The 12,560-nt window shown below is 40.4% G+C and overlaps 1 protein-coding gene across 1 annotated transcript; it reads right to left on the reverse strand.

The window, feature by feature from the left end:
• Positions 1 to 531: 531 nt before the first annotated feature.
• LOC134422011 (neuropeptide Y receptor type 4-2-like) lies at positions 532 to 12,232 on the reverse strand. Its single transcript, XM_063163608.1, has 2 exons — positions 12,078 to 12,232; positions 532 to 6,574 (listed from the first exon to the last, which is right to left on the reverse strand). The coding sequence occupies exon 2, from the start codon at positions 6,456 to 6,458 to the stop codon at positions 5,325 to 5,327; it is 1,134 nt and encodes a 377-aa protein (XP_063019678.1). The 5' UTR covers positions 6,459 to 6,574; positions 12,078 to 12,232; the 3' UTR covers positions 532 to 5,324.
• Between the last annotated feature and the right edge of the window lie 328 nt (positions 12,233 to 12,560).

Here is a 12,560-nt window from a genome sequence, read left to right on the forward strand (position 1 = left end):
AGCTCCCAACAGGGAGGATTCATATTCCCATGGACTGGATAAGGGACACAGTAAATCATGAAGTTTACTATATTCAAAGGACAGAACAAATCCTAGTCCTGTTTTACAGTGCAAGTTCCATGTTCTCTGTTAGCACACCCTTTGACTGAAACTCCATCTTTCTACTGTCAGTTTGCATCTTGTGATATTCCTCTAAAAGTACTTATTCATACTACTATTATGCCATCATTTTATGTGTATCATGGCTATTTTTTTAGTATTATATCTGGTAGTCTGGGTTGCAATTTCTTTAGAAAAAAATACTTCCTATTATAAATGATGACTACTATAGCACTATTTAACTGAGTATTTTTGTTTTACAAAGGGATGGTGGATGTCATCAACTAAAGTTCTATAAAGAAAAAAACAAAAGCTAGACATCTCTGGAATTAAATTTCAACACTGGTTTCCATCATAAAATCTCTGTGCTGCTACTGGGCTTCATATAAGCATTTATTGGAAGGACAACAAAACAATTCTGACTAAGGCCTAATGAGCATGGTCTGGCAGGAAAGGCATAGTACAGAAGTATAAATCTCAGGCTTATTCTACTCATGACTTCGTGAGTTCAAATAAGTGACTTTATACAGCAAACTGAGAAAGGGAGGGAAGAGCATAAAAAGCTCTGTGGATTTTGATGTTCGTACAAAATAAACTCAGATAACACATGATACTAAGCATCAACAATTTACATTGAAATCAGTACTGGTATGAAAATCAGGCCAGTGTTTGATTGATAAGAAACTTGAAGAGAATGGCCTGTAAAATGAAATGCCAGGTGATCTTGTGAGAAGACCCTTGGGTCAAAGCAAAAGGATCTCTGGAGTGGTCCTCAGGGTATGACATCTTATTTCACAATAATCTCTCACCCAGTGTCAGACCTCAGATGTGTGTGCACTCTGTGCTCGCACACAGCAAACCCAGAGTAAGATTTTTATGATGCAGATGTGACTGGTGGCTGTCACAGCACTGCTGCCAACCCCTGTGGCAGCTCATGCCACACACCACCAGTCCAGGCAGGCAGACCCTGCTATTGCACTCTTCCCCTGTGTGTGCAAGTGCAATAAACCACACATGGTTATAGCACAATCTGCAGTCATTTCTGATTCCTTGGTTTACTTTCTGTCAAGCCAGGTAACCCAGTCAGAGAAATTTACCAATACTTTTAACCCAGTCAAAGCATTTCATGAAGTTCAGTAAAATTGTTAAATATCCCACATTGGTTTTCATCCCAGCAGTGTTAGTTACTTTCTGGCTGTGGTTCTGGTTGGGGTTCAGGACACTGTGCCATAGAGGACTCAGCTTCTTGTGCAATCTGAAAAGTCTACGAAGAACTCATTTGAGTTCTGGCATCAGAATATTCCGATGCTCCGTGTTGAATTTTTGGTACTTGCCTGTCTTCCATTGCTGGCTGGACTGCACCACTGTCCTTTGGAATAATGTGTCAAATTATTAATCCTTCACACATCAGTGGCTCTTATTGCACCATACACTTGTTTTCTCTTGATAAAAACTAGTTGAGGACTAAATCTGAAGTATTTTATACTAGGAAGAGTATTACATCATTTTACAGAAGCAGGCACAGAGAAGTGACACAGACAACATTACTTTATTTGTTTTTATAAGATTCCCTGTAGTGTGCTATTCATATCACAGAATAAGTTGTTCTCTTGCTCTGAAAACGTTACTGTCTTCTTATAATGTGTCACAGGAGGCAAGATTATGAAAAACTTTTTTTTTAAAAAAAGGCAGTGTAAGGTCTTAAAATTCTAGGAATTTATGATTTGCCCAACTCCTGCTTATTTTTCCATCATTGCTTTTGTGACTGAGTAGCAGAACTTTAAAGAGTATATTCAAAACTATCACTGTATACAATAAACACAAAACTGCTCAATGCTTCTTACACAATAACAGTATCTGTTATTTACAGATGGATAAGAGGTATATAAGCTATTTCTGTTCTGTTGCCTTCTGCTGGGACCAAAGAAACCTAGCCTCCCTTGGCTGCATAAAGCCTCAAAGTGACAAATAAAATGGCTCTTTCAATTATGCAGGCATAATTTCACCCAGCCTTGTGACTTTGCCTTCAGAGGGAAGAGGGAACAGTTGCTACAAAAGTTCTTAATAAACTAACAGGGTATTATCTTCTACTGCATTTGTGCACAGCAGCGTAAGCCTTGGTGTATGCACAGAATGAAGAATTTGTACAGGCACCTGTCCTGTCACATGCTCAGTCTTTTGGTACCTAGATATATTTATTTTTCTGTTGTTTCTTTAAAGTTTATTTAGTTACTTAGGAAATTTTAGAGGTTGAAAAACATGTATCTCAGGATAGTAAGTAGATGGATAGACTGCAGCTGGCTGGGAGTTCTGAGGATCTGCATTTTTGCAGTTAGATGTATGGGTGCAGTTTGGTGCCTTTTAGTGTTTAAATCCTGTAGTTTATCCAGTCCAAAGTCAGTTAGCAATAAACAGCAGTTGACTCCAAACTTGACACTTTGCTTAATCACAAGAGGAAGATAACATCCGTTTGTGTTTGTCTGTGTTATTGTAAAGTTGGATCCGCTTGCTTTATGTATCTACTTGTGTTCATGGAAACAAATGGCCACGTGAGTTACAGTTAAACAGCGTCAGATCTCGCTCATATTTCTACCCTTTGCAGGAAGAACTCTAATCTGGTGCACAATGCCAGTGCACAGCTCTAGTGGCAGGTCTCTGCTGTATTATAAGCACTTTACCAAAAGTTTTCACTCAGAACTAGTGACAAAGACAGGCTTGTGGAAGTGCAAATGCTAAGGTAATTGTGTTTCCATTCAAGACACTGGTTGCTTGAAAAGTTATGTACTTAAGACCATGTATCAGGTAATATTCTGTGTTTGTGTTTAGCAGAGTATTGTTACAATAGCTTTACAGACACTTTAGCTGGCTAAATGCTGGAATTCTAACAAGTATGAAAAACAGGCAGAATTACTCGATTACTTAAATTGATTCTAAATGCAAAACAATGACAAAGCTGAAATAGTATTTAAGCCCTGAAGTAATACAGCACAGTTTTGCTATAACTCACACTGATTAGAAGGAGCTGCTGTATTTTGTGCTACTCAGCATCCCATGGTGGTTTTGGCTACAGCAGCAAATTTCAACATGCAGCTAATATAAGAGTCCTCTTGTTCTGTGTTTTTTAAATAGACTCAACATCCAGTCTAGAAATCACATTGCATGCAAACTCATCAAGAGAAACAACTTCTCAGCATAGCATAGCAAGTAATAAAGAAAATAAAAGAAAGCTGGAATCCATTTGAAAAAAGTAAAAATCTCTTGCCACATAGTTGAGTAAGATACAAAAGGTAATCACAGACCAAGTCTCTTACTAAGATATACAGGTTCTGGCCAGAATTACAGGGGTAACTGCATCAAAAAAGGTTCTGCCGTAAGATTCTGCACACAAGAATTCAAGGCCAAACTTCAAGTTTTACCACTAAAATCTGTGCACCCAGCTCATGGCAAGGGCTAACTTTTATTTCTGCCAGCTGGAGATAGGATAGCTTTTGCTGCCCTATAACATAGGGGTTAGCTCTTGTCCTCAGATACTGTGCTCAGCATCCATATTCCTTCAGTCACAGCATGGGAAGATGACTTTTCCTCACCTGTCTTTATACCAATTTGTCTGATCAGAGATCTGCCAGCTGAGGAATTTCTAGCTGCTTGCATAACTTTACACTGGGTATCTTCAGCTCCATGTAAACCTATTGACTGCAACAAGTAATCACTGCTTATCAAAGCACATTTCACATTGGAAATTACCTCAGCTGACCACCCAGTCCAGTCTTCTGCTAAGGTTAGTTTGGCAAATCAGGACAGAATATTCTTCAATATTTCATTAGCATTGAACTGGTTGATTTCCTTTTTGCACTTGCTACCTGTTTTGGTTTTTCTAAATCTGTACCTCAGTATGGCCTTCTTGGGCATGCCTTGGTTTCTCAGTAGTCACTGAGCAATTTCTCTGGCTCCAGAGGCTAAAAGCAGTTTACAGTTTGTAGGCCTTATGAACAAAGGCGACAAATAACACAGTTGTGAAAAAAATATGACCTTCATTTTACTAGAGCAATTGACAGTACCACCTGCGTGGCTTGGCTTCAGCCTGACCTGGATTCCACCTGTGTATTTTCATTGACCTTCTCTTTATTTGTTGGAATTTCAGCTTCACCTGTGCTGCTGATGCCAGTGAGTGGGACTGATATCTGACATCAGGTCTTATTTTTTAAGAAAACTCAAATTCTCCATGCATATGTTTATTTCTTTGGAAGTGTAGCCACTCTGGAAACACATGATTTCCACAAACAGGTTTTCATGCTCATTCTGACCTTCTGAATTAGATACTTTGCAATTAAAGTACCAAGAAGACGCTGAAGCAGAATGTCATGTTGCTACCAAGTCCTAGAACAACTCCTGTAATCTGGCCATCTTGTACCACCATGGCATGAAGCTGTAGCATTGCAGAGCTTGGTGATTGACAGCAGCAGGAACTTGATTCATTTCCATGTAGATCTACAACTGCTTTTCATGTGCTTAAAAACAGTTCTCAGTATCATCTCAATGCATTTGGAGTTTAGTCCATCAAATAGCATTTTCATTTGCTGCCATCCTTCATAAGTGACTGTCTTCTTTACATACCAGGGTCACTGTTCCTTGTCCCTACTTGCAGAGGCAATGACTATTCTCAAGCCTGTGGCAGAGAGTGAAGTTTCTATGAAACAGGCAGTGTTTTATGTGAAGATGTGAAAGATTACTGTTACTTAATGGGCTGTGAGAGGTGGTAAAAAAATTGGTATTTACATATCTCTGTTCCACTGGTGTGTCAGCTGTGCATAAAAATCTTACTAATACTGGAAAACTGAGAGAGTCTTTTCCAACACAACTTTTGACAGCCTGCAGTGATGAAACTGGAAATCTGGTTTTCTGCTGCAGCCATGGTAGAGATGAGTTTTGCTGATGAACCCATGCCAGCCTCTGTGCAGTCACAGCTTAGTCACTGATCTTAGAGCAGCTGCTTTAGAGCAGCCCAGTCTCCTCAGTGTCTGTACCACCTCAGTGACATGAAAAGCTTGTGCACCACAGCAGCAACTGTGAACATTTACAACATTACTTTGCTTGTTCTCCCAAAAATCAGGTAGTGATTGCTTCCTGTTCACATCCCAGCTGTGGCATCACCTGTTGCTTTATATACCCACAGGTAATAGTTGGTGTGTGGTGTCAGTGCAACCTTCTGAAATGTTTTCTGCTCCCTAGATAGAATTGTGCCTGCAGTTCAACATCAGTGACCCCTTGGAAATTTCAGTCTGCATGGTGGATAAAGGCAAATGATCATATTCTTCCATTGAGGCATTTACTGAATTATGCTGGCAGCTTAGAATCAGTGACTTCACTTCTTTTTTGAAGTTGCTGTTTAGGAAACCATAGATAACGGGGTTGACACAGGTAGAAGCCATAGCTACCAGGTGGCACAATGAGAAGATCAGGTTGTGGTGGCAAGGTGAAATGATTTTGTAATTCCAGTCCACGATGGTGTTGAAAACGTGCAGGGGTAGCCAGCAAACAGCAAAAGCAGCAACCATGGATGCTAGCAAGATGTTTATCCTTCTCAGCTGCACCGCTCGGTTGCTGTACTCGCTCTTCTCAAACATGTCCTTCCTCTTCTGCAGGCGTAAGTAGATTCGCAGGTAGCAGAGGATGATGAAGAACAGAGGGATGCAGTATTGCAAGAGCAGTAAAGTGGTAGTGTAGATAAGTTTGTGCTGCTCAGAAGGCCACGAGTTGATACATATTGCCTTATCAGTGGAAAAATTCATGAAGTGTGAGAGCTGCTCATACAACTCGTTAGACAAGATGGATGTGGTCAAAAAGGGAAGGGACATGAGGCATGCTAAAGTCCAAATCACTCCAATTCCTAGGTAGGCTTGGGAGGTATTTGGCCTCCAGCCAGTTGGGTTTATGATGAGCTGGTGTCTTTCCAGAGCAATAAGGACAAGGGAAAGGATTGACACTGTCACAGTTGTGCACTGAGTGAAAGAGGTCATTTTGCACATGACTTCTCCAAATATCCAGTAGTCCATCATGGTGTAAACAACAGTGAAAGGCAGACAGACAAGACACATAAACAAGTCTGAAATTATTAAGTTGGAAATTAGAATATTGGTGACATTTGCCTTTTCCTTCTGCCTGGCAATGACAGCAATCAGACAGATGTTTCCCACAATGCCCAGAACAGTCTCCAAGCTGTAGGAGGTGGCCAGAAAGACAGTAAGGTCAGTGATGTTCATGCACTGATTAGAAATGTTCATAGGAAAGCTTCGGCTTGAGCTCCAGTTCTTGCTGATCAGGAAATGAAAAACATCATTTACAGCCCTTGTCTTATTCATCTTGAATCCCAAAATATTTATGCAAAAGGGTGGTAGTCAAACACAGTCTGAGTCTTCTGGAGCCAGCCTAAAAGTGTTATATCTGTTCTGTCTGGCTGTGGAAGGTCTGGGTATATCTGCAAAGGAAAGGAAAAGGAAAAATATGTTTAGTTATGCTGCAAGAAGTTAGTCAAAAGGATAAGGAGGGAGATAGGGAAGCAAATGCCAGGGATTTTGTGTATTTTCTGCAGCTCCCTCTTACACAGTTTATTAGATCATAAAATGGAGCCCTTTGCTACACTGTGGTATGAAAGTCTGTACAACTCTATTGAATTATGACCATGTTTATTCATTGTGAGGTTGTACCATGGATTTAAGAACATCTTAACTTCATTATTTCACTCAGTGCAGTATCTTGAACATCACTAATGCAGTAGAGTGGTGATACAACAAAACCAGATCAAAACCCACCCAGAGTAAAATTGCATGTGATTCTGGTTCTGCAAGGTTCTGATCCAAAACTGGGCAGAGGACATTGTGAGGCTGCATTTACCTTCAGCTGTGCTAAACATCAATGTGCAGGGCATATTAGGTGCACAAAGCCAACATTAAAGTATCTTCTGTGAAATGCATTTGTAATTGCAGCCAGAACTCACATTTGTGCAAGACAATCACCATGCAAACATTCAGGCTCATTCTCTGGAGGGATATCATGGGAAAATTTTTAAAAAAGTCTAAAATAATTCAAAATAATTTCAACGTTTTCCAGCTTCTACACAGCTGTGATAGGTCATGGGAACTGCAAGCCAAATTACTTGCTTCCTCATTCCGGATGAACTCCAGTGCCCACGAAGCATTGATATCTCCCCGAATGTGACCATGACAGGGTTTATCAGAAATACAGTCCAGCTCCCTGATTTAGGCTTTAAGAGTGAGTGATTTTGATAGTGTCTTAATTCCTTCTGGGAAGGTTTTTATTGATTCTCCCTCAGCATAATTTTACTTTTTTTTTTTTTACAAATTTGTTGTAAAAGCATGTTCTATCTGCTAGAGAGTGTTCCTGTACAAAGATAGGTCTGCTTCAAACTCACTGCTGCAAGCCACGAGCTGGGACTTTCAGTGGCATTCAGGGAGCCGAACCCATGGAGTTAATTTGCGCTGCATACTTTTTGGAAATCTCAGTCACAGCACTGCCTCGACTCTCCCAGATGACTCCTGTGAGCCATAGCAAAGTCTACTTTATAATCCTGACCCTCATGTCCAAATCCTCTGTGTCCAGGAACCAAAGAAAGAAAATCTGACTGAGTTGTCATCAGGCCAGAGGCAATTCCATGCTGTTCAAGGGCTTGTAGTATGAAAAGTAAATAAATATTTGGGGAATGACACTATTTAAGCACTGCATGACACTTTCCTCAATGATTAAATATCACTCAAACAAGTTTGTGGGGTGGTTAAAAATGTTTGAGATTCAGAAAAAAACAACTAATTATGGTATGAATACATAAGTAACATCGTGTGGTGAGCTTATCACTTCAATGGAGTAGCATTTATTGCTGAACAACTGCATGCCTAAAGATAACCAGTACTGTACAAAAACCCCCCACTATCCTATATCTTTTGCCTTGTCTTTCCCATTATGAATTTTATTGTTTTCTAGAGATCTTGACTCTCAGGAACTAAAGAAAGCAATAGGGTGCAGTAAATAAAAGGATGCTTGAATTAACTAGTACAGCAAATTCTTTTGTTACTTTGCTAGACCTGTTGATTTATCTAACTCTCTCTCTCTTTATCTTTCGGTCATCTATCTGTATCCATCTGAGGCAATCAAGATAGTCACACGAGCAAAATACAGCAGCTCTTTCTTTCTCATAGTCTTTCATTCCCTCAGTAGTTTGAATCTTAATTAAGAGGGGCAAAGAAAATTTTCCAAATTGAGGATATAGGCATAACTCCTTCTGCCCTCTCATTTTTGTGTTGTTGCCCAATCCATGTGGACAGATCAATACACTTTCTGGACGAAAAAGAGGCAGCAGTGGTCATGTATGGATAGGGAGGGTATGGTGGTCTGTTTCAGTGAAAAGAATGGGTATAGAATGAAAAACCTTCAACCAGCCCCATCGTTTTTAATGATTGCTGGCCAGTGGGGATGCTGCAAGCAAAACAGAGCTAAGGGATGGGCAGCCTGCTATATTATTTTGTACCAGTCAGAACAGATAAGTCCTGGCATTTGGACAGGACAAACAGACTTTGCTGTAAACAAAACACGTGAGCTTTTTACTAAGGTCCCAGCCTCACATCCCTAGCTACAGTATCATCAACAACAAACACATGGTTCTCTTTTGTTGCTTGAAAAATATGAAAATATGTGCAGTTATTACGAACATCTGTGTCCACAGAGTAAGCCTTCTCAAGGGTCCCAGACACTTTTGGACATGCTGAAGCAATAGGGAGAACTAATAATGCTGAAGAAAGAAAGAGAAAGTGGTGGAGCCACCTGAAAAGCAGAAGTCAGATGCCATAGGTTTAGGGAGCACATTTCCAAGAGAAATAGCAAAGACTGACTGTGGCTTTGTGTTGGTCATTGACGGTAAGTGTGGTGGGGATGAAGAACATCTCTGTAATGTGTGTTGTTGGGTTAGGAGCTCCCTCTCTTTTATCACCTTGCATTCTGTGGTATCCCACAGCAGATGAATGGCAGGCACTTCCTGGGCATTCAGTGTCATGGTACTGCCCAGAAGTAAATGAGGAATTATCACCTTCCTATCACAGATAAGGGGACTGTGAGAGGGAGTTGGGACATGAGTTGTCCAGTGTCTCAGGGGAACCTGTGATGCACCATGAGGTGCTTTAAACCACCTGCCAAACTGATGTCTTGGGAAAAGTCAATGCATAAATCACCTGTGTCTGTAGTCCTCTTTGGCTCTTGTTCCAGCAACCATAATGTAAAAAGCAGTCCCAGGATAACAAAAATAACTATTGCAGTAACCTTGCACTTATGCATCCTAGTATGGTATCCTTGGGTGGCAGATCCTCAAGGGCAGGCACTCCCAAGTGATATGTTTGGCTTTCAAGGTGTTTGGTTGCCATTCAGTTCATTCTAAACCAAGAGCCAGTAAAAAGCAATGTCTGTATATTCTGTTTAGACATTTGAACCAAAGCTGAGCTAATATACTGAATCACCAGTGCAGTGGGAACAGGGGTGTTAGTTATTCCCCTCATTGTATTGAAGGTTTGCTGATATCCCAGAAACCATGAGATTATGGCCTAAGAAAAAACAGCTTTTTTCCTCAGAAAATGAAGCAGTATTTACTTGGCTTGTAGGACTAAGAAGTATATCTGTTTGTTGAGGGAGAGAGATTTTTGCTTGCTTTTTGCTCATTTGTCTTTAAAGAAGGAAAAGGAATCCTGTTCAGACTCTTAATGAATATTGGGAAAGAGTTCAGTAACAAAAACTAAGATATTCATTAGAATTTCTTCTCTAGTTAGTGCAGTATGAGACAGCTTCTCTAAAAAGCAAGTGTCACAAAAGTCTGCAGCAAATTAACAGGATACAGAAGGAAGAAGACAATGAGCTTTCAGAATTAATCTTAATGTAAGTTCAGTTCCCCACATACATCTTTTGTAGACATTTATCACTCTTCCATTTGTGCTGGAAGCAAGGAAGAAGAGCAGGCAGTTTGAAGGGTTTGTCTTGGTGAACAGCACAGCCTTCTAAAGTAACAAATGTCACTCAGCTTGTCTCAAAAAAAAAGAAACCAAATTATCACTTGTCAGCTCAAAAGTCTTGCCCCAGGGCATTATTCTGTATTTCCCTGAAAAATTTCTCAAAGGAAAGGGAATTCTGCAGAAATGAGTCAGGGAAGAAAATAAAACCCTCAGTGGGTTTCAAGGAGACTGCTAGATCATTATGGCTTCAAGTAGTTAATACATGACTGCTCCTTTGAGAGACCTCTGGACTCGAAGCCATCCTATGAAAACCCCTATAAAAACTTTTTTCCTGGAGACAGGAAAAAGCAGGGGGCTGCTACAGAGGCTGGGCTCTATGTACCCACTGGAAAAGGGTGGGTCATTTTTGCAAAGCTGATCATGATCATCCACTGCCTGCAATCAAATAACAGTCTCCATAGCTGGGATGGACACTGGAAGCCAATTTCCACATCAGACATTAATCAAAGAAAAAAACATGTTTGCAGTGTCTGGCTTCACTATCTGACACTTAGAAGCACTTGCTTATCTACCCCAGAGCCTAACTAATTGCTCAGACAACTGGCTTTCAGTCCATAAGACATTCTGAGAGAAGCAATTCCTAAAGACATGTGGTGATTGTATCACTTAAAGAGTTACAGCAATTACTGGGAGTAAAGCTGCCTGTTGTCTGCTAAGAAAAAATAAAAAAGGAGCAATGGAAAGGTTCAACACAATGTCAGAATTTAAATTACAGATATTGAGGTGGGGGGGACTGACTGACATTGGTATCCCCCTTTGGCTGCCACTGACATTATCTCAGTAAAGCAGATTTGGCCTGTTTAGCCTTACATACTAAAGAAAAGTTAAAAATCACTTGGCTATTATTAGAGCTCCCCAGGAAAGAAACACTTAACTAGAAGAGGAAACATCACTGAGTTTGCACAGACATCCCACAACAGTGTTAAATCCATAAGGGATCCAGTACAGTGAAAGTTAATGATGGACTCTTTACCTCTTTTTAGCTCTGTATTGCAAAAATATTGGTACAAACTGTCTTAGGTCATTGAAAAAGCTATTTAGGATAAAAATTTCTAGAACCTGCATAATTAGGGTGTATAAAAACCTGTGTATATTAACATATTACAAGTCTAGAACATAAAGGATGGCATAAATACCAAGGAAAGTGAATTCTTTTTCCTCCTCTCACATCTGCATGTTTTCTGAGGGAAACCTTTTTGAGCTTATGAAATTCTGTTATGAGTTAATCTTCTGTGATGGTGTGCAAAGCAAGGAAGTTTTACAAAAGCATTTACTCCAACTTTTTATTTTCTGGTTAAATTCATAACAACCTTACCAAAGACATGGAGCCAGCTCACAAAGGTAAAATGCGAACAGCAAATCAGCAGACTGGAGAATGGTAGTTAGCTCTTGATTTCTTAAGAGTAATGGCCTTTGTGACATGTTTGCTATCCAAGAGAAAAAACCACATTTTACAAAGATGATCTTTACCAAAGAAAGTGGTGAATCTATAAAACATTGCAATGGGCACCTTAGCAGACAGTCAGTCAGGGTATCTGAAGAGTGATGTGTTGTGTCCTGTCTGAAGCTGCCTTGGTTGCGTGAGGACCAAGAAATCTCAGGGACTAGGAGATAAGAAGTGTTTTGCAGCAACCAGAGGCACCCAGGAAGGTTCTTTGTGTCACACCACAGGGTGGCAGGGAGCACACTGAACTGCAAAGGTCCCCAAGAAGCTGCCATCTCCCTCTTGCACCCCAAAAGGTTGCAAAGTTTAACTCAGTAGATACAAGAGTTGGGCCTTTCATGACAAGTCAAACAGTCTTCATTAACCAAACATAGCCATCTGCTTTTTCAACAATAACAGGTGATAAATAACTTTAATAAAGAGATGTGAGCTCTTGACAATCTCAAATAGATAATTTAGAAAATTCTTACCAGTTACTGATGGAGAGAATCTCTGCTGTTGGTGCACATTTCTGATCTGGAAGCAAGCAGAAATGTTGTAGGAGTGAAATAAGACCTTTTGTGCCCTTGCAATCCAGGAGAGAAGCTCTGCTGGTTGTTTCTGCAGGTAATTTGGATGGCATCTCTCTCCCTCTCCCACTCTCTATCCCGCCCTCTGTCCTTCCCTCCCTTCTACTTAGCCAATGAATTCTGCCCTATGATTATGGTCTGACTTTGAAGTTCTGGCTCCCTCTGCTGTTGTATAAATATACAAATTCTAGGGATACTTGGGAGGAATAACAACTTCAGGAAAGAGCTGTGAAGTGTCTGAAGCACAGCACACCCCCGTGCTGCACGAGTGTGATCTCAAGTGAAAACAAAGAGACAAAATACAGACATAGAGCCTAATCCTGTTCTCCTTGCTGAGGCAAGATTTCTGTAGGGCTCCGAAGAGAATTTTGCCTCAGCTTAGGA

This window comes from Melospiza melodia, chromosome 9 (assembly GCF_035770615.1).
Source record: "Melospiza melodia melodia isolate bMelMel2 chromosome 9, bMelMel2.pri, whole genome shotgun sequence".
NCBI lineage: Eukaryota > Metazoa > Chordata > Aves > Passeriformes > Passerellidae > Melospiza > Melospiza melodia.